Here is a 27092-nt window from a genome sequence, read left to right on the forward strand (position 1 = left end):
TTTTCTTCTTATATGTGATAATTTTATGGGACATAGCACTCTTAGTTGTCTCCTGGCTTTCCTCTCCCCTTCCATTTTTATTTGTTACACTCATCGTTCTTTCTGCATTTTGTATGTTCTCATGTCAATAACCATTCTGTGTGGGAAATGGCAATTAAAAAATAGAGTCTTAAAAAAGAAATACAGTGGTACCTTGATTGTCGAACAGCTTGGCTCCCGAACAAATCAGTTCCCGAATGCTGCAAACCTAGAATTGAGTGTCCGGGTGGCGAACGTTTTTTGGAAGCTGAATGTCCAATGCAGCTTCTGTAGCTTCTGAGTGAGTGCAGAAAGCTCCTACAGCCAATCGGAAGCCGCGCCTTGGTTTTTGAATGGTTCTGGGAGTCGAAAGGACTCCCGGAATGGATTAAGTTGGACAACCAAGGTACCACTGTAGAAGTATTTGGGGTCTCCGCTTGTGGTGGGGAACCTTGGCTCTCCAAATACTGGCAGGCTTCAATTTCCTACAACCCCCAAGTAGCATAGCCAATGGGTGGGGAGGGGGGGAGGGGTGAAGGGTTGCAGGGACTCAACATTGGCCTGAACTGTTTGAGGCTTTGTGTGTAACAAGCAGCTTCTTGGATCGTACCCAGAAGGGAACAGGCAGCCAGTGCTGAAGCTGGCTCACACACACACACACACACACACACACACACACACACACACACTGTATGTTCCTTTTAGGCAAACACTCAACAGCTTGGTAATACATAATTCCTCTATGAAGGGCTGCGACTCAGTGCTCAGGAAAGAAATAATAATTTTATTTGTTGAATAGCGTCCATTCTTGTGATGATGCATGGCCTGCAAACAGTCTCCTATCAAATGAGGTAGGTCATTTTTCATTACCCCGCAGAGGACGTGGCTCAAAGCAGTAGATTATAGGAACTCATTTCCTTTGTTTAGGGGAGGGGGGAAGAATATAACTTAACGTTCAATAAAGCCAATAGCTATGACGCAGTGTGACCCTCCAAATGTTCCAGGCGTAGCTGTTAATAGCTTCCTCTCCCAGGACGCAGCTTTACCCCCCATTCGCCTATCGACTTTGATACATTAGCGAACGAAAACCTCGGACCCTCATAATTCTCCAAAATGATACAATACATCATCGGGAAAGCAACCCCGGATCAACACATTGTTAGCCGTTTGATCTCTCAAGTCAAAACTCATGAAAGGTGTTTTGTGTGCCCGTGCGCAAGTGCACATGCACACACACACACACAACACAACACATGCATGCACACACACACACTCACACAAATGTTAAAAGCCTGAGTTAACTAAAGACATCCATACAACATCAGGGTTGAATTGCGGGTGATTTCCTGCAATGCAGCTGTTATAAGTTTATCAAGCTGCGGGTGGCTGTAAGCCGTAATCATAACCAGATTGCACAAGAGATGTAGAGAGTGGGGAGGGGGGAGCAGGGGGAGAACAGATCTTTAAATAGAAGGGGGGGAAATAACTGACTAGCTGAAAGCAAGAAAGGCAGGTCACATGTTAAGAGTTTGCAGCGGGATCAGCTATTACTCAGAAAGGGTGGAAGATGCCAGATTTTGGCATGTGTTTACAGGCATGGGATGGATCTGTAGATTTGACTGCTGATCCGTGGTGGAACTTGGTTTCACAAAGCAGTTCCGCTTCACAGCAGTTGTGTTTTCAAAAGAGCTCGGCTCCCATCAAGGTGAAAAAAGATAAGGCACAAGGCCTACTTGAGAAGCATCCAGATCCTCCTACTGTGGCCAGATTTTTCAAGGGCAGGAGGTGAGGTTGCTTGGGTTTGGGTTGTTGCTGTTGTTTTCCAGGCCCTTCCATCCTTTGGATTCTACTACAGTCAAGAAGATCAAACCTCTCCATTCTGAAGGAAATCAGCCCTGAGTGCTCACTGGAAGGAAGGATCCTGAAGCTGAGACTTTGGCCACCTCATGAGAAGAGAAGACTCCCTGGAAAAGACCCTGATGTTGGGAAAGATGGAGGGCAGAATGAGAAGGGGACGACAGAGGGCGAGATGGTTGGACAGTGTTCTCAAAGATACCAGCATGAGTTTGACTAAACTGCGGGAGGCAGTGGAAGACAGGAGTGCCTGGCACGCTCTGGTCCATGGGGTCATGAAGAGTCAGACACAACTAAACGACTAAACAACAACAACAACAACAGTCATATCTCAGGTTACAGCCACTTCAGGTTGCGTTTTTTCGGGTTGCGGACCACCGAAACCCGGAAGTACCGGAACAGGTTACTTCCGGGTTTCGGCGGCCGCGCATGCGCAGAAGTGATAAATCTTGCTTTGCGCATGTGCAGAAGCACCAGATCACAACCCGCATGTGCACAGATGCACAGACGCAGGCTCCAAATGCTGCGGGTTGCGAATGTGCATCCCGCACGGATCACGTTCGCAACCCGAGCATCCACTGTATTGTGGGACATGCAACAAAATGTTGCATTGTGGAGTGCTGCTGTTCCGGGTTCCAGTCCCTCTGTCCCTCCTCCCACTGCTTGTTTTTCTTCCTTACCCCCACAGCATTTCACACTCAGAGAGCATGAAAAGCCATCCAAGCAGTTAGCCATCACTACCTCTTGTGGGAAGAAATTCCAGAGTTTATGCACTGTGTGAAGAAGTAAAGATTCACCTGTTGACATTCTGGCCATCAAACTTCTTATTCCTTGTGTGTGAGACCCCTGATTCAGACCCTCCAGGTGTCCCTATTTTTCAGAGACAGTCCCAGAAGCTGTCCCGGTTTCTGATTTGATCTTGGAACATCCCAATTTTCCTCAGGGTGTCCCTATTTTCATTGGAGAAATGCTGGAGCGTATGCTGATTTACTTTTGGACCCTTTACAGTGCCTTGTAACAAGGACAATTGTTCCCATCACCCCTTGCTGCTGGCCATGTTGGCAGGGGCTGATGGAAGTCCAACAGCTTCTCAGGGGCCACAGCTTCTGCACCCACCTGACCTAAAGAGTCCATTCAGTTCTCCTCTGAGGGATATGGTAGAAATTCAATTCAGTTTGCATGATCCATGCTTTCCAAAACAATAATGGAACCAAAACACAACTATCCTTTGAAATTTGCTCCCCAACAAATTTTGCAATGTGGTTCTCCTGTCAAGTAAATGTGTACAAAAATGCATATACTGAGGTAAAGTGTGGATTAAATGCACATATAAGTGAAAATAACCCACAAAAATGCATTATATGATGGGAAATGGCATTACCTGCATAACTTCCAACATTTCTTTGATGAAAATAGGGACGTCCCATTCCATAATGATAATTTTACTATTTATACCCCACACATCTTACTGGGTTGCCACGGCCACTCTGAGCAGTTTCCAACATATATAGAAACATAATAAAACATTAAACATTTAAAAAAACTTCCCTATACAGGATTGCCTTCAGACGGCTCAGGGGTTGATAACTCCATACCCTCCAACATTTCTCTGATGAAAATAGGGACATCCTAAGGCAGGCATCCCCAACCTTTGGCCCTCCAGATGTTTTGGACTACAATTCCCATCATCCCTGACCACTGGTCCTGTTAGCTAGGGATCATGGGAGTTGTAGGCCAAAACATCTGGAGGGCCGCAGGTTGGAGATGCCTGTCCTAAGGGAAAGCTGGACATTCTGGAATCAAATCAGAAACCGAGATGGCTTCTCTAAATCAAGGACGTCCCTGGAAAATAGGGACACTTGGAGGCTCTGTACCTGCCCAACACCTGACATCACACCTAATGTTAGGTGCAAGGCAGGTGGGCATGGCTTGAGGGAAACAACCTCACCTGGCCAATTAGGACCCCAAATGGACTTAATTTAGCCTGGAGGCCAGCAGTTCCCCACCAATGAATTAGAACGAAAAGAACTAATCTACAGAGGTGCATTAGCATATGCAAATACATGTCCTCTTTTGCTCTCTCTTTTGGGTGATGCGGAAGAGGCCACCTGAAGTGCCAAGACATAGACACATAGGAAGATGGGTCAAACCACTGGTTCCTTTAGCTTGGTACTGCCTGGAACTACTAGCAGAAGCTCTCCAGGATTCAAAGAAGGTTATCTCCCAGTCCTACTTTCAATCCCTATCCTGTCAGGGATTGAATCTGAGACCTTCTGGGTGGAAAACAGATGTTCTACCACTGAGCTACGGTCCTTTTCAGTCATGCCTCTTCAGTCATGTAGTGGAATCGTGTCTTTAGGGAGGAGAAATGATTGAAATAGCCATCAACAAATTCTTCCAAACATCTAAACAGAAAGACTTCAGAGCAGCCCAATTGCCCCCATCACAGTCAGTCCACTAGATTTTAATGCAAGCTGAATTGCTTCCGTCCACAGTTAATCCAACCACTGGAAACATTTATTTGCTTTGCTATAACCTCTAATTTCCGCTCTCCCCCCTCCCCGAACTCTGTGTGGGCAGCAACAGCAAGCAGTAATAATCTTCCCCATCCCCAAAATGGAATTAGAAAAAACAAGTTGAGTTTTCTAGGCATTATTTTGCTTTCAGGGCCAGGTGGTGTCTGCTGTTAAACTATACTGTAGGATGACAGAGTGAGCTGCAATAATGAACTGGGGGTGGCAGTGACATGGAGTACTGTAGGTTGGAAAACCCTCAGATGTGATCCCAGGCATGGGAGACGAATGAATATTTGAAGCTGCCTTAGCAGTTAGAATATAAAAAGGTAAAGGGACCCCTGACCATTAGGTCCAGTCGTGACCGACTCTGGGGTTGCGGCGCTCATCTCACTTTATTGGCCGAGGGAGCTGGCGTACAGCTTCCGGGTCATGTAGCCAGCATGACTAAGCCACTTCTGATAAACCAGAGCAGCGCATGGAAATGCTGTTTACCTTCCCACCAGAGCGGGACCTATTTATCTACTTGCACTTTGACGTGCTTTCAAACTGCTAGGTTGGCAGAAGCAGGGACCGAGCAACGGGAGCTCACCCCGCCGTGGGGATTCGAACCGCTGACCTTCTGATTGGCAAGTCCTAGGCTCTGTGGTTTAACCCACAGCGCCACCTGTGTCCCTAGTTAGAATATAGGCCCACCTAATTTAGTGCTGTGTAGTTTGATTTGAAATAACTCTCCAAGTTCTGCCACACTTAGCCCCACCACCTTAGTTCCACTAACTGGAGATGCCAGGGATTGACTATGGGGCAAAAACTAAGAATACCTTTTTAGAGAGAGTCTCTCTGGCTAATTGCTCCCGAGAAAGTGTTTTCAGGATCAGTGCTGGAACTGCAAATATCCAGAAGCAACACTAGTTTGGCCACACAGGTGCATCTATAGGACCTATAGATCTATAGGATCTATAGAACATGCTCTATAGGAAAATATGGTGGTTGAGAGTCAAGCTACATGTTACACTCACCACATGAAAATTTGCCTGGCTTTGGCTGTTCAAAATCACATAGGGAAGGGAAGGAGATGCCATGAATTTTCCATATGTGTTATCTCTCTAGTTATCTTGCTCAACTAACCCCTGCTGCTGTACTCTTTCCGGGGGATATTCACTGAGAAAGATAGCTGAAGGAGAAAGCCCTGCCAGCTTAGAATAGATTCTTGTTTTGCAATATAGGACTTCAGGGTGAGATTCTACAAAACTTCCCTGAGAGTTAAAAGGATTCTAAATGGCCAGTTTGCATTGGGGTGATGTGAAACATCTATCTGTGATGGCCTCATTCACCCATGCAAGTCCTCACTTGATGGTTTAGTCAATGAAAGATAAACATGGCAGTATGGGTAGGCCCCTAGTCTTTTTTTGTACTTGGAACAAGAAGTGCAAATGGAATCCTTCGTCTCTGAACTGAAGCCCATTTTTCAACAAAAGCATGCATAGCGATATAGGCTGTGAGGAAAGCAGCGCTCTTATGCAACTCCTTCCTGCTATGTCGCATGCACAAATTCCATCCTAACAATGTTGTTGCACGCCACCTCAATCTCTGAGCGTGCAAGATTCCAGGAGTTCTAGGCACTTACCCAGGGTTCGTGTTTTCTTTTGAGAATGAGGCACAATGGAGACTGTGGTGTCATTGTGATATAGGGTTTATTTACACATATATACAACCTGAGCCTACAAAGGCCAACAGCATAATCACCCCAAGTGGGTCTTGTTTCTCCCATAGCCACAGCCTTCGATTCAAACAGAAATCAAGCCTTGTTCTCAAACATTGCTTTGACTCTCTCTACAGCTTGTTGCTTTACTTGTAAGCCACATCACTGAAAATCTCCACTTCAAACTCTGGCTCTGTCTGTTGAGGGAGGGGCCCCCATGCATTTGTCCTCTCGCCCAACCACCTTAATCCTTTATCACCTCACCAGGAAGCTAATTTAACTTGATTAGCTTTTAACACTTGCTGGATCCAGGGATTAGAAGGGTCTGGCATACAGCTTCACCCCCAAAACTCACAACAATATATTATTATTTGCACATTGTTATTGAAATTTCTGACCCATACCCAACCTCTAGAGCAGGGAAACTATGGGTCTCCAGATCCTCGTTGAATTCCAACTCTCATCAGCCAGCCAACATTGTGAGTAGGATGATGAGAGTTGTAGTCTAGAGAGTCATTCATCTAAATCTTCCTTCCACTTGGGGCAGAGTCCAGTGGGCGTTTCTCCAGCACAAGTGCCATTGAAATGGCAGGAGCTGAGCAATTGGATTGCTCTGTGCTCTTTGCAGGGCTCTCACACACTTGCACTGGAGAAGGTCACAAGAGATTGCGTTCTTGGATACCATGCTCTGCAACCCACAACTGGAAATGATGCTAATTATTATTACTATTGCAGTTTTGACATCTGGAAAATATTGTAGCCATCAGCAAACGAAAGAGAAATCCATTCTGCAACAAGATACAGACACAGCGGGATATCTAGTGAACAACTCATTAAGTAGCTCGGCTCCAGGATACCACTAGCATCAGGCCGCTCTTCCAGATCATCATCAAGTGCAGAACTCCAAAATGTGGAACCCAGATGTGAAAATAACAAGGACCACATCAAAGTTCCCCTAAGGGTACAAGCTGCAGATTTAGGAAAGCAGGAGGAAGTGCGTGGTAGAGAAATAGGTGAAGGCTAAAGTTGCCATCTTTTGCGGAAAGATTTGAAAGAAAGGGCTTGAGGGATAGCTGCTGTAGGCAAGTGTCCAAGTATGCTTAACTTAATGTATACATCATCCTCTCTACCCAAGTGAAGCTGAAATGAACTTACAAGTATTAGGGAATAGGGATGTAAAGAAACATCATTTTCTGTCCTGTGTTTGTCCCACACAGCGCTGTTCCTGTTTCACTGCAGTTTGCTTTCTGCAAAAAAGAAAAAGAAAGAAAAAGCAAAGCTATTTGTCTTGCTGTCTGCTGTGGTGAAATTATGTGTCTTACGTCATTAATTATGTAAATTACATCGTCATTACATTATTCCACCCCATTCATTTCAAGGCAGAGGAAACACAATACAAATTGGGGCAGGGGGTGTAGTGTCATGTGTAGCCAGTGTGGTGTAATGGTTAGAGTGTTGGACTATGACCTCGGAGAGCAGGGTTCAAATCCTCACTGGGTCACGAACCTCCCTAGCTGACCCTGGGCCAGTCACTGTCTCTCAGCCTAACCTACCTCACACAGTGGTTGTGAGGATACGCTACTTGGAGAAAAAGGTGCTATATACAGGTAATACATAAATAAATAAGGCAATCAACTTTAATAACCCCCCCATTGTAGAATTATTGTGTCTTTCTAGCATGTATTTAACCAAACATGACCTTTTAGATGTTTAAATCAGTGGAAGGCAGACAGAGTCAATGAATACCGCATATGGACTAGAATCTTCAGCGATGTCTAATGGATGGAGAGGGGAGAGTACGGACAGGTGACCCATTTGCCATGAGGTGGGATGATATTTCCATCTGTGAAGTGATGGATGGGTGCAGCACCACCTGGCACACAGCTCACAGGATGATGACACTTTGCTGCTAACATCCAAAATGAGGGCCGACGAAGGGATGGTGAAAAAGAGGTTATGTGAATCTGACCACTCTGGGGGACCAGAGTGCTGTGATCGCCCGGCTAAACCAGGGATCTGTAGGTGTTTCAGCAGGCAACTGACGTGCTCAGCTGGGCTTGCATCTGGAGCCAGGAGGGGCAAACGGTGAAAATGTAAAGCGCTGGGGAGCTCAGCAGATACTCAGCACTTCTCTAGAGCAGCTCTTCTGAGAGCTGAAGTAGATGGGAGATAAGCTCCCTTGCCGGAGGCCACCATCGTAACACACAATAGGAAGAGTTTACAATGAATAAAACATGGCCAGGACAGCTGTTCTGCCGACATTTTTATACGGGGAAAAGCAAAGAATCTTGGGTGACCTTAGAAAGACAGGTTCTTACTTGCGGCAGAATGACCTAGGTCAGGACTTCTGAAGCAGAGCCCCCCCCCCCAAGGTGCAGTTGTTACATAGCTGTGCATCCAAGGAGACCCTGGCTGAGAAGAAAACTGACCTAGGGGGTCCCCTAAGTTCACCCTGAACAGGCCAGGTGTTCACCTGGTTAGTGATACTAATAGTTTCCCACACAAAATCTTGGAAAACAGTGTCCTCGGTCTGAAACTCTGGAGACCTGCTGCCCTTCAAGTGTAGGCAATACTGAGCTTAATGGACTAAAGGTCGGTTTCAGTATAAGGCAGCTTCCTGTGCTTTAAAACAGTGTTTCCCGAACTTGGGTCTCCAGCTGTGATTGGACTACAACTCCCACCATCCCTGACCACTGGTCCTGCTAGCTAGGGATGATGGTAGTTGTGGTCCAAAAGCAGCTGAAGACCCAAGTTTGGGAAACACATGAAGCCTTTTAGAAAAGGCCTTTCGAGAAATAATATAATGTTGGGGCCAAGCAAGCTTCCATGAGGAGAACGTTCCACAGGCAGGGAGCTGCCATCGACAAGGCCTGTTCTTTCTCTGACACCCTCTGGACTTCTGCTGCATGGGGCGTGCAAAGAAGGGCCTCAGGCGGTGAGTTGAACAGTTTAGGTGGGGGTCATATGGGGGGAAAGGCACTTAAGCGACACTTAACAGGATGGAGAAGCTTGTTTATGTCCCTCTTGTGCCTTCCACCCATTAGATATCCTTTAATCCAGTTCCTTTTGCCCTGTCTTTAGATGTTGTCTTGGTGTTTACTTTGTTGGCATTCTCCTTATTCATTACTCACCAGGAGGCAGTGATTTTATTTTTTTGATTTTATTTTATTTTTAATCCTAGTGACTTCCAACCTCTCTGTTGTGGGCACTATAAAATTTACTGGAAGAATCTTCCTCTCGTCCTTTCATCTCATAGGAAGAAACCCGCAGCAGCTGCAGATGTCATGTCTGTGAGAGATAAGGCAGTGCTCGGAGGCCATCGCTAGTTGGAACATTGTGCAAGGGGGTGCATTGTAAATGCATTACAAAACGAAGCAGTGTAGAAACGCAGGGTTGGATTAAGGGGCGAGAGAGCCTTATACTTATCCTCTGGCCATGCACATTTCTGACGCATGAGACATATGCCTCTGTTAACAAACACACCCCGAAAGACACAGAGAGAAGCAACAAAGTTGGGGTTTTTTGTGGGGGTAGTTATGATGGCACTGCTCTCAGCCAACGAGGCATGCCTTGCATTCTCCTGCTCAGCTGTGCTTCATAGTTGTTGTGGAGGTTTTCTGTCCACCACCACTGGTGAAAGACAGGGATAGAAGGAAGCCTGACTGAGGAGAGACAACTGCAGAGGTTTGGTGGCTCAGGAATGGGGAGAAGAAGGGAAATTCACCACCAGGACTCTTCTTTCCAAAGCAGCAGTAACGATGTAATTTGCCAGAGCACCGAGGTAATGGATTGGCCCTCCTTGCTCCGCCAAACGAATAAGGTGATAACAAGGCTTTCGAGTTTTACCACTGCCTATGACAGAATAGCCTAGAAAGAGTCTGAGAATGGGGGAAATGAGCCAGCAGGGGCTGGGTATTTTGACAGGGTTTTGGTTTTATGCCAGCAGTTTAAGTGGTAACACTTCTTTGCAAGATTCTCTGCTGTTCTAATTTATAGCTAAGGGCGCTTTCCTCCTCTCCGCAAACAGGGAGATTTAAAATGAAGACCATTCCCAGCAACCTGACGGTCGACATCCCAGAAAAAGTTGAGGTTCGTTTGAAGGGACGGACAGTTATTGTCAAGGGCCCCTGCGAAGGGATTTCAATCATATCAGTGTAGAACTCTCTCTCTTGGGAAAGAAACGCAAGAAGCTGCATGTTGACAAATGGTGGGGTAACAGAAAGGAGCTGGCAAAAGTCCGCACAATTTGCAGTCACATGCAAAATATGATCAAGGGTGTCACATTGGGCTTTCATTACAAGATGAGGTCAGTGTACGCTCACTTCCCCATCAAGGTGGTTATCCATGAGAATGGCTCACTTGTGGAAATCCATAACTTTCTTGGGGAGAAGTATATCCGTCGGGTGCGCATGAGGCCAGGGGTCAACTGTGTAGTGTCGCAAGTCCAGAAGGATGAGCTGATCCTTGAAGGAAATGACATTGAATTGGTATCTAACTCTGCTGACTTGATTCAGCAGGCCACCATAGTCAAGAATAAAGATATCAGGAAATTTTTGGATGGTATCTACATCTCTGAGAAAGGAACAGTACAACTGGCAGATGAATAAAACTCTTTAAATAGATCCTAAATTGACAACCTGGGCACAAAGCAGCACAGCGTGCAGCAAGCCTTCAATTCTCATCAGGAGTTGGCTGTATGAACCAAACAGTTTGACATTGTTTGGATAAAAATTAAAGCAATATATTTCAATAATAATAATAATCATTTATAGCTAAGGGCTGCTTTTCAGCTGACAGGAGACCTTTTGAAAAGCTTGGATGTGTTTAACAACAATCAGAAGTTACTCCACTAACTTTAGTGGAGCTTACTCCCAGGTAGCCGTGCACAGGTTTGCAACTACACAACTCAGCAGATCAGGGGTGTGAACTCAGGTCTCCCTAGCCAGAGGAGAGCATTAAGGCCAGAGAGCTGCCCCTTTAAGGGTCTGAAACTTTCTCAGTCAGGTGGTGCCTGGAGGAGGTAGTCTGGAGACAGAGGCATAAAGGCCTCAGTCTGGTACCAATCTTTGTTGGAGCAAGAGGCTCACCTGTCCAGGAGTCCATGGTCCAGGAGTCTTGCCATTTTCCCTGTGGGTTCTGGCATCAGCTCAGAACACAACAGGGCTTCTCCCAAGGCTGTCCTCATGCGCTGTCCTCTGCGCCTTCTCCAAGTGTTGTTTTTTTTTGTGAGATTGGAATGTGTCCTTGAAATATGGTAATGTAAACCATGAAGGTCTACCAGGCTTGCATGTCGAGCACACTGCTTTATGGAAGTGAGTCATGGGCAACTTACACCTGCCTCAATGCCTCCCGCATGTGCTGCACCAGGAAGATTTTGGACATCACATGGCAGGGCAGAGACGTGCTCTCCACATTCCCAGCATGTGCACATTCCTGTCTCAGCAACGTCTTCTCTGGCTTGGTCATGTCCACAGAAGGAAAGATGGCAGGATCCCCAAAGACATGCTCCACGGGGAGCTGGCTTCAGGCACCAGGCCCATTGGCAGACCAACTCTGTGCTACAAAGATGTCTGCAAATGAGACATGAATATCAACGCTGCTGTATGAGAATCCTTTGCAGGCAACCACAGTGCCTGGAGACAGTCAGGTTGTGCATCCACAGCAGTGACCAGAGCAAAGAAATATCATGGTGCATCTGCAGCAACACAACCGGACTGGGCCTTCATCTGCCCCAGCTGCAGCAAAACATGTCTCTCCCATAATGTTTTCTACAGCCACAGCAGGCGCTGTAACTCCCCAGCAGTGTGACTTCAGCCCCAAAGGTGCACTCCTCCATTGTCTCCCGAGGCAGATGGATGCCAACAATGTAGCCTATTGTACAAAGGTAAGAGCCACATTAGGATACAACATTAGGATACAACAATGTATCCACATGTAACCACATTACAATGTACCCACATTAGGATACAACAATGTATCCTATTGTACAAAGGTAAGAGCCACATAAGGGACGCGGGTGGCGCTGTGGGTTAAACCACAGAGCCTAGTACTTGCCGATCGAATCCCCGCAACGGCGTGAGCTCCCGTTGCTCAGTCCCTGCTCCTGCCAACCTAGCAGTTCGAAAGCATGTCAAAGTGCAAGTAGATAAATAGGTACCGCTCCGGTGGGAAGGTAAACGGCGTTTCCGTACGCTGCTCTGGTTCGCCAGAAGCGGCTTAGTCATGCTGGCCACATGACCTGGAAGCTGTACGCCAGCTCCCTCGGCCAATAGAGCGGGATGAGCGCCGCAACCCCAGACTCGGGCCCCGACTGGACCTAACGGTCAGGGATCCCTTTACCTTTACCTTTAAGAGCCACATCTCTAGCCTTGCCCAGTTTTGGCTCAGTCTCCACCCATGCAACCCCTGGACCATATCAGAGTGTCGTAAGTCTCCAGATTCAGTGACTGACACTCCATTTCCAGAGTTGGTCCTTACCAGCACCATTTAAAATGTTTTTGCATGATTACAGTGCATTTGTCAGTCCCACTGCTAGAGCACACGACAGAGTGTCTTGGATGTTTCTTCTGCAGCTAGCAATTTTGGAAATGACAGTAATTCATACCATCTATCTCAGTGGCATTGTGGTTGACAGAAGTAAAGTAGTTCATTTGGTTGTTCAGCAATGCCTATATATAGCTCTGCGGCTCTTGAAATTACACTCTCATCACCATATTCTGATGCCATCCCCCCCCCCCTTTTTAACATGAAGATGCTCAAGTAACTGGATTAAGAAGATTGAAAGATAAGTTTCAGAGGAAATTGCAGGAATGTAACCTGGTATTTATTCATGGACGGGAGAGAAGCCCTGCTATTTCAGAGGCTAACAAGACAAGGCATTGGGAAATGGCTCTCTGAACTCTTTTAATCTCTTTTAAAGGCAGCCACAAGTATGTTTGCTTTAACAGAGTAAACGACAGTAGGAGGGAGCAATTTGGATCAGGAAAATGGCAGATGGATGGATTTAACCACTTCCTCCAGCACTGGGGTTCTGGTCCAGTTCAGGGCTTTCCAAATAAATTCCCACCATTGCTTTCCAAATAAATGAAAGGAGGGGAGAGATCTGATCAGAGTTGAAAGGTTTGCAGATTCTTATACTTAGTGTGTATGTGGGGGTTTTATGTCAGCATCATTTGGGTAGGTTCTCTTTCTGTTTGTTTATTATATTTCCTTGGTAGTGAGGGAGGTTGGTTGTGGGGCTCTGGGCATGGTTGGTTGTGTTTAGTTGGCTGCAGTGAGATTTGTTTGGGGGGGGGGGAATTGTTGGGTCAAGTAAGCCATATTGACTCATATGCTGTCAGTGGGTTCTTGTTGTCTTGTTGGACTGTGTATGTGATAAAGGGGAGCCATACTGGGGTGAAGGTGTCCTCTTCTCTTTGTCGCCATGTCTGTTTCAGTCTCTTGGTTAGCTTTTCTAGTAAGGCTGTTTCCTATACTATTTGATACCATTGGTCCATGCTTACTCCTGACAGCAGCTTCTGGCTGCTGAGAGTAGGTGGGTTATAAGCTCTTTATAAGGCGAGTGGGCATTATGATCTTGGAAAATGTTCAATAGGGCCAGTTCTGGGGTGAGTTCTAATACCGGTTTAATTATTTTGCATATCTCTTGTAGGACTGCTGTCCAGAAGGGTTGGATTTTGGAGCATTCCAACCACATGTGGAGGTATGTGCCTGTGGAGGTATCGCCTCTCCAACGTCTACCACTTCCCTCCCTCCCCCCTTTTTTCTTCTCCCCCAACCTTATTCTGTATACAACACTAATGTCTCACATCAGATGTAACTGATATATGGAAAAGACTTTACAACCTGAGAAAAGAGACAATGCACGTACTTTTGTAAACAAAGAGAATCTTTAATAAAAAATATTATTTAAAAAATTGTTTGCTGATTCCATCACAGTGTTTATGGTAGATCCATTACAAGAGACTAACTCGTTGCCTAGAACAGTGGTTCTCAGTCTTCACACAAACACTTAAATATTGCGGAGGGTCTTGGCAGACCATTTAATGATTTTGTCTGACAGCTGTAGCAATTACAATGTGCTGTGTTAGACGTTATATGATTTTATTTTTATTTTTACAAACATGGCATGGACCATCTGAATGAAGCTTGCAGATCACTAAGGTCTGTAGACCATGGTCTGGATGGAGTCAACTAACAAGTCCTGCTAATGGAAGCCTGTGCAAGGACTTTGAGCACAATGGGTCTTTCCTCCCCCCTCCCCCATGCTTACCCTCAAATTGGCACAGAGGGGGGTCAGGAGAACTCCCAGAACAGCATGCAGCAGGCGGAAAGAAGAGATGGTTCTACCAGGCCAGGAGAAACATCTGCACTGATGGAGTGATCTGCTTAAGTACTAAGCTTTGAATTCCTCCCTACAGTTTTGTTAAGCCTGGCTAGGACAACCTCAGATGCCAGATGTTCATCCATTCCAGATCTTGTCTTGGATTAGGAAGACCCCTGGGAACTGGCTAAAGGAGCTCATCTTCACCAGTGAAATAAGACTTCTACAAGATTCTACAGTCCATTAGAGGCCAGCTAGCTGGCTATAGGACTACAGCCATAATTTGCTAAAGCCTTTACCATTATGTTTTCCCCTCACAGCTTCGCCACTAGGTTCAATACAATTTCTCCTGCTTCCCAGAAATTGTGATTGAGAGGGCAGGAGGACATTTGTCAAGAGCATGAGTCACTGGAAAGATGTGGAGCTTCATCCAAGGTGACAGACCTTCTCCATGACACATTAGCTTCCCACAGGTAGGGAGTCTAACTTGGTGGAACCTTCCACAAGCCAGTGTGTTGTAGTGGATCACAAAGAACCAGATTCAAGGCAGAGTATGAATGTGGTCACTGAAAGATCCAAATAATTGCTCACCAAATCTTCATTCTCAAGTGGCATAGTCTACTGTTCCAAATCCCCTCATCTGAACATTCAACTTATCTCCTCTTTTCCGAAGTTTCGTGTTAGAAATGTTCTGTGTAAACATGTAATAAGATGAGACATGTTTCTGTCCCTTTTTCTTTACAAAATTGGAAGATACATATGTGTGAGTACACAAATGTGTTTTCCTAGAAAGTTGGTAGGGCTTGAAGTTTCCTAACCAGCACTTGTATCCATGTTCCTTCAGATTTTCATCCAACCTGTGCTTTGAGTCATAATTGCATTTATGTGTAGTTCCATGCTTTTGCACATCTACCTTTGAAAGTTGTAACTCCATGTGTTACAGTCCCCAGCTAAATTTGACATGCTTTGAATTTGTGGTCTAGTGGTGTTAACAGGAAATTCCATACATTTTGGCAGACTCCATTCACTCTGACTCCTAGCTTCCCAAGAGGCTACTCTTGGTGGTTTAGTGGGTTTCCCGCCCCCTAAAGAAAGCTGAAGGTTTCATTTTCCAACTTTTTGGCTAAGTGGTCAAACCACTACATTTTCAGAAAACAGCATGACATATTATAACCACACCAGTGCTTCAGGGTTGCCGCAGTGTCCGAAATGGTGGATTATTATTTATTTAATTGTGGTGGGAGAAGATGTACCAAAGCAATGAATAAGTTGATATGAACAGACTATGATTGGAAGTTGACTTTAATTTGGAAACGCACCATAAAAGCTGGGTTCATGCACAAATTCTCTGTCATCTTCCATGTTATTTCTTCCGATGAGTCAATGTCAGGGGTAACAAATGTGGTTGTTGGCGCACTCAAGAGACAATGGAGTGCACCTTCAGGGATGAAGTCAAATTGCATTGTTTTTGCTGAGTTAGCAGCACTGAAGTGACGTCTCCGGGATGCAAGTCTGGGCAGTGAATCCTGGGCTACCCAGACAACAAGACCCCTCTCAGCCTCACTGATGTAGTCCAAAGGAAAGCAGAGCAATACATTTGGCACCAGCTTGACTACAGAAGGAGATGTACAAGGACTTAGGGACTCCAATCCAAATTTGTGTAGGGTTTACTCATTATCCTTTTCCTCTCCCAAATGTGTCCCACAAGCAGGGCTTTTTTTCAGCCGGAACTCTCCGGAAAGCAGTTCCAGCACCTCTCAGACAGGCACCATTGCCATTATAAGAGAACAAGGGAGGAGTTCATGGTGAGTTCCAGCACCTCTTTTTCTAGAAAAACAGCACTGCCCACAAGGCAGCAGAAGTTTGTGATCAGAGTTTTCCTTCTCCTAGATGGGCTACCTTCCCAGGTTGACAAGTCCCATCTGCCCCTCACTTTCCTGAAGACGCTGAATAAATGATTTTTCGGCATTCGCCAAAAGCAGTAATAATAATAATAATAATAATAATAATAATAATAATAATAATAATAAAATTTATTTATATCCCGCCCTCCTCAGCCGAAGCCGGGCTCAGAGCAGCTAACAACAGTAAAATGATAAAACATTCTAAAATCATTTCATTATAAAATTAATTCCAATCAATTTAATGGCAACCATTGGGCTAGGTGGGACGCGGGTGGCGCTGTGGGTAAAACCACAGTGCCTAGGACTTGCCGATCGTATGGTCGGCGGTTCGAATCCCTGCGGCGGGGTGAGCTCCCGTCTTTCGGTCCCAGCTCCTGCCCACCTAGCAGTTCGAAAGCACCCTTAAAAGTGCAAGTAGATAAATAGGTACCGCTTTATAGCAGGGAGGTAAACGGCGTTCCGTGTGCTGCGCTGGTGCAGGCTCGCCAGAGCAGCGATGTCACACTGGCCATGTGACCCGGAAGTGTCTGCGGACGGCGCCAGCTCCCGGCCTCTAGAGTGAGATGAGCACACAACCCTAGAGTCTGTCAAGACTGGCCCGTACGGGCAGGGGTACCTTTACCTTTACCTTTTTATTGGGCTAGAGTTCTGTGAGGATTGCCAAAGGAGGGAGTCAGGCTGTGCCCTGGCCAAAGGCCTGGTGGAACAGCTCTGTCTTGCAGGCCCTGCGGAAAGATGTCAAGTCCCACAGGGCCCTAGTCTCTTGTGACAGAGCATTCCACCAGATCGGAGCCACAGCCAAAAAAGCCCTGGCTCTGGTATAGCAAAAAAGCCAGACACACTTCCGAGGTGAGGGTGTTCCGCAACTTTGAAGTTGCCACAGTGAATGGCCTCTCCTGGGTCATGACCCCCTGAACTTCTGAGGCAGGTGGGACTACCAAGAGCAAATGTTCAGGGCACACCACATTGCAAACCAGTGGTGGGAGTATACTGGGTGCAGGATGAATAGGAGTGTGTATGCAGCCTGTGTGAGGGAGCGGTGGGCACCATTTGTTGTTCTACCCCAGGAAGCAGATCCATTTGGGCTAGCCCTCATGGCTCCCTCAAGAACCAACACCTGCTTCCTCAAGCCTTCAGCTCTGACACTATCCACGTCTTCCCTAACCATATTTCTGGAGTGTTCTTCAGATTCTTGGCAGTGCTGCCTCTAACACATTCTGTTATTTTGTGACTTCTTGGCCAGGGATGCTCATTCTTTAATTCCTGCTGTTTGGATTCATGCTATTGGTTTGAGGCAACCCTTGGCCGAGTCCAAGATGTGCAGGACAAGATGGCTGCCACCGTATGCCTACCCTTGGCTTGTATTTGTGAGCCTTTTAAAGAAGAAAAGAAAAATGCCTCTGTTGCCCTACAGTTGTAGAGCTCTGAACAAGAACCATTGTCTGCAGGGGACCTTGGTTTCCTGCTAAGCACAAAATATGTCAATAATCATTCTTAAAATAAAAATAAAAAATGGAGGTAAACAGTGCTACAGTTACATGATCCACTGAAATTCATAACAGACAAATTGAATCCATCCCGCCCAGCATGCAGCACAAACTACAAAAATAAACGCTTGATAGCTAAAACTCATGCGTTGAGGTCCAAGGGAATCCAATCTCTCTTCCACCACCCTCTTCTCCGCTCCCTTCCCAAAATAAAGATATAAATCTCAGAAAATAAGAGTTTCCAATGGCAGCGCTGACAGAAAGTTAACTACAGCTTCTTAAACCCAGATGCCCTTAACAGTATTTATCGTTGCACATTCTGCCTATGGTACGTGCTTGTTTTTACCTTGCCCTTGTTACAGCCGACTTCTCAGTAGTAATGTGAAACCAAAATAATGGATGGGTTAACCAAAGAAAGGAGGGGGGAACCTGGAACATTCTGTCATCTGCAATGTTACATTTTGCCTTCACTTTTCTTTGTCATGAAAAACTTACTCTGCAAAAACTAACCGGGAGGGGTGGGGGAAAGTGACTCATATAAATATGAGTCCCAAATCTTTCAGGAGTGTGGGGAATAGGTGTTATTTGTTTATTAAAAAATACCTTGGGCCAGTCAGCATCTCTCAACCTAACCTGCCTCACAAGGATGTTGTGAGGATGAAATGGGGAGGGGGAGGAGGTCCAGGTGCAACACCTTGAGGGAATGTGAGATAGAAACATAATATATAAATGGAAAAAACCCACACAACTTTCTCTGGAGCAATGTAGTTCAAGTCGGTGGGGCAACTTCAGAGAAAGGAGAAATGAACTACAGTGTCAGCCACTCATATAAAAAATTTCTGTTAAGCTGTGTGTGTGTGTTGTACTGGTTTTATTGTTGGTGTTGATACTGCACACATCTAATAACTGGAGCTGCCTTAACATAATTGCAATAAATTTACTAGCAATTTAATTCCCCCTCCAATGAATGCATTTATTATTTACTTGGAACAAGCACACGCCATTGACAGCCATGGAACCTGCCCCCCACCCCCAACCCCAGCGAATGTGTTTAGGATTAGGGGTAACAGTTAAATAAGATTCCCAAATAGCGGCGGGGGAAAGTGGTTTCGCTTGCAAGAGAACTGGGAGACAACATAGCTGAACTTTGACCCTTTGTAACTCATTCCAGACTCGGCATCTTTCCACTTTCACATAGTTTATGTGAAGTCATCCAAGGAACTTGACACATCAGTAGCACATTGCATAGGGATAAATCCACCAACTTTGAATAGTTTCCCTCCATTAGCCGGGCCAAAGTTCATATCAGAGCCAGATACATTAACGGCTGGGTTAAGGATGTTGCAGTAAAGAAATCTGACCAAAATACCCCTTCCCCGTCAGCACTGGGCTGAGAATACATTTGCTCCCTACCCTGGCTGGGCTCCTTTCAAATACTTTGCTCACGCTTCATCGCTCATCCAATTACTCCCCCTTAACAGGACTCCTTGTCTGTGAGATCTTTATGGCAGGTAGAAGTTCAATAGGAGCAGCTTTCCCTATCTTTGGTGGGTGAAACTGCACCTGTTGAATTTCTTCCTCTCTTGTGCACCTATTCTATCCCCAAAGTGACCTCTGCTGTGCAAAAGTGCTTGGGGAGAGAAGTAAATGTTTAGCACGATTATGAAGGTTCATCACCACTTAAGTTATCCAATCGCTTTCTTCTCAAAATTGAATCCACGCATTTGGGGGAGTCCCATATTTTAACACACAGAGCTGTCTCAGCCTCTAATTCCAACCACCCTGGCAGCATGAATGCTGAAAGAGACTGAGAAATAAGATGGTAAGGAGCTTCAAGAAAAGTCACCAAAGGCGACTGTCTTTCTCCCACCTGATCATCTGAAATGTGCAGTAGCACAGGAGCATAATATGATCCCTGTTGAGACCACAGCATTGGAGACACAAGCAGGATCTGCAACAAAGTGTTGCAGTGTGAAGTGCTGCTGTTCAGGACCCCAGTCACTCTTTTCCATGGCTCCTCAGCTCAATCAATTCTCCATTCCCTCCCCTTCATCACTCAGCCAGAGCTCTATGACCACTCAATGCGTTCAGATTTCACTGGACTGTTTTGAGGGTTTCCATTCCTTTTGGATGTCACATATTATATGTGAGTGCACGTGTGTGAAAGAGATAAGAGAGAACCTTGCGGTTCCCCTGAGTCTGCTGGTATATTGTCTCTTGAGGGGGAGGGGGTGCAGTGCTGCTTTCGCTACAGAAGAAACGGCACTCACATCCTGGATATTGGAAACAGAAGGAAATGTACCTTTTTGGAGTTTGTGGGGTACCTCAGTATGTTCTCTGCAAGGTTCCAGTTCAGGTTCTGGAATAACGGGCAAACATTTGTTTAACAATTAGGGGAACATACAGAGAGCATGTCCCTAGTGAATATTTCTGCTGCAAACAAGTGTTTTCGAACTTTATGGCTTGTAGCTAACATAGTGCTGCATAACCGTATCATCAGTGCAAGAAGTTCCACTTGCACAACAGCCTTTGCTTCCTCTCCTCCTCCCTGCTCTTCCCAGATCTGCTCCAGAGGGTTGGAGGAACCCCCAAAGCAGATTTAGAGGGTACACAGTGAGGAGTCCCATTGTGCAAGCAAAAATCCTTGCACCGAGACTAGCACTACATTGGGCACAAGCCTATTTATTTATTTTTACTTATTGTTCCGTTTCTATCCCACCCTTCCTCCAAGGATCTCAGGGTGGTGCATGTAGAATCATAGAATAGTAGATCTAGTTCAACCCCCTGCAATGCAGGGATCTCAACACAGTCTCCCATCCAATTTGAAACCAGACTAGACCCTGCTTAGCTTTGCAAATGTGCTAGCAGTTTTATTGCGGCACCACATGGTTCTCATTTTGTCCTCCCCACACCCCTGTAAGGTAGGTTAGGCTAAGAGGTGGTTACTGGTCCAAAGTGAGGCTTATGACTGCAGGAGGTTTTGAACCCTGGTTTCTCAGTACCTGGCCTGACACTCTAACCACTACTCTATATGTTGCCTCAGGAGGAAGAACATACTCTCCATGAAGTGGTGTCAAGGCATCAGGAGAGAATCTTAATGCTGGCAGCATCTTTGGAAATATAGCCACTTAAATTGGGCAGTGGGGGAAAGGAGAGAGATTCAACTTCTTGGCTGATGTTTCCGTAGCATTTCTCTCCCCCTGCCTTTCTTGTGCCTCTGCAATTTTACTGGAATGACTAAATCTCTCAACTATGTCAGCAGTAAACAGAATTAATTTACCTCCTAATTCTTTGAAACAGCTGCCGACAGCTGTGCTAGAATCAACTGGGCATCTTTGCAAGGCTGCCAGCAATGGATTTACGTTTTTTCCTTGGGGCTCTTACCCCCCACCCCACCCCCACATTTCTGCATTAAGAGCTATGTGGTTGCTGTGACTGTTGACAAGTAACCATGGCACATAATCTAAGCAGTTAGGAATACAAGGAAATAGGAGGTGGGAATGAATCAAAGCAAGGGGGGCAGGCAGTGATCGAGTTCCCCATGATTAGGTGATCTTGAGATCTAGTAGACTGACAGGCCTTGTGACTAAGGGGGAAAGAAGGAATGTAACTGCATAGGATAAAAAGGTAAAGGGACCCCTGACCATTAGGTCCAGTCATGACCGACTCTGGGGTTGCGGTGCTCATCTCGCTCCGTTGGCTGAGGGAGCCGGCGTACAGCTTCCAGGTCATGTGGCCAGCATGACTAAGCCACTTCTGGCGAACCAGAGCAGCGCACGGAAGCGCCATTTACCTTCCCACTGGAGCGGTACCTATTTATCTACTTGCACTTTGACGTGCTTTCGAACTGCTAGGTTGGCAGGAGCAGAGACTGAGCAATGGGAGCTCACCCTGTCAAGGGGATTCGAACCGCCGACCTTCTGATCGGCAAGTCCTAGGCTCTGTGGTTTAACCCACAGCGCCACCCGCGTCCGCTAGGTACCACTGTGTTATATTTCGAGTTGACGATTGACATGCCCAGCAACTAGAGTGAAGTGGAGGCAGTGGAGGCTCATAGTGATGGAGTTTGGGGAACTTTAAAGCACATGATTCCCCCCACACACACACACACACAGAATCCTGGGTACTGCAGTTCAGCCTTCACATAGCTAGAATTCCCAGCACCCATTAAAAAACTACAGTTCCCAGGATTCTTATGGTGTGTAACCAGGGACAGTAAGCGGAGACCATGGGTTGGCAAGCCTGAATAAATAAAGGCTTACTTCTAGCAGTATTAGCAAGGATGCCTTGACATATTTTTAAGTTCATCATTTCTGCACTGCTAACACGGCCAACAAAATTACCATGGCAGACACGTTAAATCAATTGCCTATCTCTCGAAAGGATAGATCTTGTCACTCATCTTCATGTGCGCAAGATGGACTATAAGTACACAGATGAAATCCTGAGTCTACCTTAGTGGTACTTTACTCAAGTTCTGAATAATAGTGCACAGGTCTGGGGTGCAACCACAGGTAGGGCGGAGAGCAGAGGAAAAAAGAGAAATGATCACATCAACACACAACACTAGGCATTCTTCTTTAAAACATGTAAAACAGCAATGATTTATTTGATTAAATTGTACAAACAACCTTCTAAAAACAACTGCTCTAAGGGGGGGGGGAAGGACCCAAAATGTATAGTTTTCTTTTTGCGCCAACAGTTGTTAATAAATATCTTTAAATAAGGAAACAAAATGTGCTCAAAGGAGAGATGAAGATATATATATTTTTCCTGAACGTGATTGGAGGGGAGAGAAAAATCCAGAAGCTGAAATAAATAATTTTTGCTCTTGCTTTCGTGAAAACTATTTACACAAACATGTACAAACAATGCGGAGTTTACACAGAGATGGGCAGAAAGCCTGCCATTTATTACCCCAGAAAAAACAATATCCCCATAAAACATATCTTAAAAAGAAGAGACTGGAGGGTATACAGTGAAACGGTTTATGCCACCTATAGAACAGCAATCAACAGGGCAACAAGGCACTGGAGCTCACCCATATAATATACGCGTACACACTCAGAAGGTGTTTCTTATGTATCGTTAGCCTTAAAAGAAGCATCTGAGTTCCCTGAACAAGGCTTATCAAACCCCTAGAAGTAGATAATTAGGTGGCTGAACTTTTCTATAATAACGCACCAGAGGTCTAGGCACTTCCCCATCCTGGCTTCTCTGGCATGGGCTGCCTGGGCAGGGACTGTTGCAAAGCTAAGTGGGGGAGAAGATAACAAGGCAGGAACAGTTCCAGGTCTTGCGGAGGCCCCTGATGGTCCACAACAAACAGGTAAGCCAGACATCGCTGCAGGGCCTTGGGTGAAATATTTGTTGGCCCAGACCAATTTTATGTGGTTCTACACCAGTATCTGATTATGTACCTTCTGATCAGAGATAAAACAGGGCGAGAAAAAGTTTTAATATACTTTGATCCCAATGCTGTCCATCAAGATAAAGGAGCTATATATGTATATTCCAGGATTGCCTAATTTGGAAAATTTATCGCTTGGGGAATATAGTTCTGGATTTGGAATACCAAATCCTCCTTGTTTAACTTGTAATTGCATTTTTAATAATGGCAGCCTTGGGAGTCGAAGAACCCCATAGGCATTTTCTTAATAAAGAAATTTGGTTTTTGAAAATATTTTTTGGGGGAATGTGAACTGAAATTCCTGATCAGAAGGTGAAGGTAAAGACATGCCGAGGTGATTGTATAACCACTGCATATGATGGTATGATCATTTAAAGGGTTTCTGGGTGTGGGTGGGCGCCCCTCATGCAATACATGCACCCTATCTGGGGTCCACTCCTCCCCACAGAGACCAACCCCCCACCCCCATGGTGCCAGAGGGAGAAGTAGGTAGGCAAGCAGATATGTCAATTCCTACTCTTCCTCCTGTGGCTGCGCTCCAGCAACAAGTATGATACCTTTCCTCTGACTCTGTGAAGGAGGACGAGGAAGTGTCCTCTCTCAGAGGAGGTCCTGACCAACATCAGCACCAGCGAGCCCAGGGACAAGCTGAGGTTTCAGACGCTGCCAGAAAGCGCCTGTTGCTAGCCCAAGTAGTAGGCTCTGTCTGGAGAACATGCGGCCTTTCACCCAGGCCCCAAATTTGCCAGCTTGCTGGGGCAGCCATAAGAAAAAGGCTGCCTCATCGCAGCACGAACCCCACTGTGATAGCAGGACCCTTCTCCCCTCATTGGAGGTTTGCAAAACCCCACGCGCTGAATGACAACAACAGATGTGCTGTGGATCTCAAACCTTCTCAGTCGTTCTCTCACATGAATGCTGCACTTTTGGGTGTTTAAAAGTCATTTTCTCCCCCCTCCCTTTTCCCACCAAGGCCTCGTTGAAATGTACAATGAGACAGAGGACTGCTGGTTATTTATGATGCCTGATATTTCTTGCACCAAATCATGTCTGAATTTTGAGGCTGCGACTGGTGGATGTAAGGAACTTTTTAGAGAAGCCGTTCTTGCTACTTCTGGCAGCAAATACCGTGGTCTGGAAGAGCACAGTTCAGATCCTGGCTTGGACATGAATCCCTCTGGCTATTTATTGGGCAAGTCACTGTGTTCTTAGGCCTAGGGTTGAAGGTTAGCACCCTTGTCTCAGGCCAGTCTTCCCCCCCAACTTGGTGCCCTCCAGATATTTTGGACGATGACTCCTATTAGCCCATCCAACATGATGGAGGCTAATAAGAATCATGGTCCAAAACATTCGGTGGGCAAAACGGGGGTTTTATCTATGAACTGTAAAACTTCTTTTGTTCTGCATAATTTAGTCTACATTCTAAAAGGATTTAGCATCGTAAGGCACAATAAGCTATGCAGGATAATAAAACTCCATGCCCAATTAGTATAAAAGGTATTCAGTCACATCTTTGATAATGTGGGGTTTTGGGGAGACTTGGTAACACCTTGAGGTCCCACCAGCAACTGACAAAATTTGCTGTGGACACTTTGTTCAGTCCCACAAATTTCCAAGCATGACTTCGCCAGCAAAACAGGCTTTTGGCCAACCAAGATGCACAAATCCCACCTGCTCCCCACAAAATTAACCAGTCTGATTTGTTCCTAAGATCTCTGTGTTCATTCATTATATTTTTAGAAGGGACTTTGTATGTGTATGTATGGAAAATTGGGATTTAGCTGTAGCACTTAATAGTCCTTGATAGAGCTATCCTCTGTGCTCCAAATGCTTTTTGAAAAGCCATCTTCATCTTGCGGAAAATAATCCTGCAAGTTAAGTTATCCCTTCCCAGTGTTCAGAGGCCTGCTTCCTTTAGTCTTCCTTCCTATTTACTAATCTTGGTATCTTTCCCCTCAAAACTTTTCCAGAGTCCCAAACCTCTTTTTGAAAGTAGTACAAATAATGAAACACAGTGCTTCAGATACAGACATCTTAAGCTCAGGAGCAAAAAAACACCTCAAGTTTTGGAACAGTTCTATCTGTCGGTGCAACCTAAAATGATAATTGTCTTAACATCATACTGTTGATTTGTGTACAAGTTGGTCATCAACTGTAGTTCCTAAATCTTTCTAAAAATCCCTGACGCCTATCCAGTTTCTCAGCAAATGGGTTCTTCTGAATTTAATTCTGTCCCCCAAGTCATACTTCTGAATGTATGACCTGTCCTTTACAGTGTTGCAGACCTTCCCAATTTGATAAGGATCCTGTCCATTTCCTCATCCACATCGGTAAGATACAGAACTCTGCCCAGTGTTTATTTATTCATTTAACACAATTCATATGCCACTGGATGGTAATAAAACCTCCAAGCGGTTTACAAGAAATATTAAAAATTTATCAATAATATTTTTCCGTGGAATGCTGCTGGATACATGCTATAGTACCCTCCTGCCATGCCAGATTTGGGGAAGGATTAAAACCAGCACTACAGAATATTAGAATCTGAGAGAGGATGCTGCTCAGGAAAATAAAATCCTTGTGACAAGCACATCCCTTCCAGACACCAAAAGAGGTCCACTGTTTTGGAGGCCTAAGTATTCCTATCGCCTATGGAGTTGGAAGTAAATCAAATGAAAGAAAGTTTAAGGATGCGGAGAATGACAATGATTTTCTGTTCCTAGAGTAAAAACTGCTCATTTGTTGTTGTGGCTAAATGTTATGAAAAGGAACCAGTTTTGCAAATTTTATTGTTGGTTTACAGCAAATTTTTAAAATATAAAAATAGGAGTTCTGTAGTGGCTTAATTGTGCAAGGTGTCACACAATTAAGTCAACTGTACTGGAGATACATGACAGTGAATCAGATACGTGTGCAGTTTATATGGCTGTCGGTGTGTTAGGATGGGAACATGATGTACAAATAAGCCACAACTATTCTAGATTTCTATTGCTGGTTGTGCTTTTGATTGGGGAACATGATGCACAGCTGTAAATCTCTCAATCGTGTGCTCTCTCTCTCTCTCTCTCTCACACACACACACACACACACCAACAATCGAGATCTGCTTTCCAAGAATTGCAGTACCACTTTGGTGGTGAAATGTGCCAAACATGTAAAATGTTATGGGAAGATAGAAACATCCATGAAAACAAAAAGTCAGGATTTACACATCCACAGTAATTTTTAACAGAATCACTGCTTCATTCAGGCAGCTTAATTCACTCATTTCAGTTCAAACAATTCATTCCTCTAAAAGTAACTTTTACAAACCCCTCCCCGACACAACAGACACGCAATCACACACACAAGCATGTTTCCCACTACAGATGGCTTTTAGTTGTTAAAAAGGTTCATTTCCCCCTTGACAAAGCACTTTTGGACAGGTTTTGCTTGCCTTACGGAAGTACGGACCTGTTTACAAAACCGATCCTCAGTCCTTGTTTTCCTTGTGCATCAGTTTGCAGAATGATGCTTATTTGGAAGCCAAAATTGTTCAAGGTGCCGCTTGTGTCTGCGTTTCTTTTCTTTGGCCACTTCAGAAACGGTGTTCCTAAGAACTGCGGCATGTTTTCAAAGAAGGGTTTCTTTTCTTTCTAACGACACATGTTATAAGACAACGGCACACACAACCTGCACATTCTGCAAGCGGCTTTCCCGATTTGAATGTTCAATGGCAGCCACAGGCTCGTACCACCATGTTCCGGTATTTCTTCAGAATGACGTTGGAGCTGTCGTCAAAATAGAGGACGGAGATGGCGTTGAGCTGCGTTGGGGCACAGCAAGGCTTCGGTACTGTATCTGGGTTTATAAAGTGTACCTGTCGGGACAAAAAGGTTGCA

At 45.3% G+C, this 27092-nt stretch overlaps 1 protein-coding gene and 1 pseudogene across 2 annotated transcripts in view; one reads left to right on the plus strand and one right to left on the minus strand.

Moving 5' to 3' along the window:
• Positions 1 to 10115: 10115 nt before the first annotated feature.
• On the plus strand, positions 10116 to 10694 carry LOC114598381 (large ribosomal subunit protein uL6 pseudogene; annotated as a pseudogene).
• Positions 10695 to 22374: 11680 nt separating this feature from the next.
• The window catches only part of BMP7 (bone morphogenetic protein 7), an 81308-nt gene continuing 76590 nt past the window's right edge, over positions 22375 to 27092 (minus strand). For both annotated transcript variants that reach the window (XM_028735270.2, XM_028735275.2), the window contains exon 7: positions 22375 to 27070. In XM_028735270.2, the coding sequence (XP_028591103.1) occupies positions 26921 to 27070 (150 nt within the window). In that variant the 3' untranslated portion in view covers positions 22375 to 26920. The remainder of the gene's footprint in view (positions 27071 to 27092) is intronic.

This window comes from Podarcis muralis, chromosome 5 (assembly GCF_964188315.1).
Source record: "Podarcis muralis chromosome 5, rPodMur119.hap1.1, whole genome shotgun sequence".
Classification (NCBI taxonomy): Eukaryota; Metazoa; Chordata; class Lepidosauria; order Squamata; family Lacertidae; genus Podarcis; species Podarcis muralis.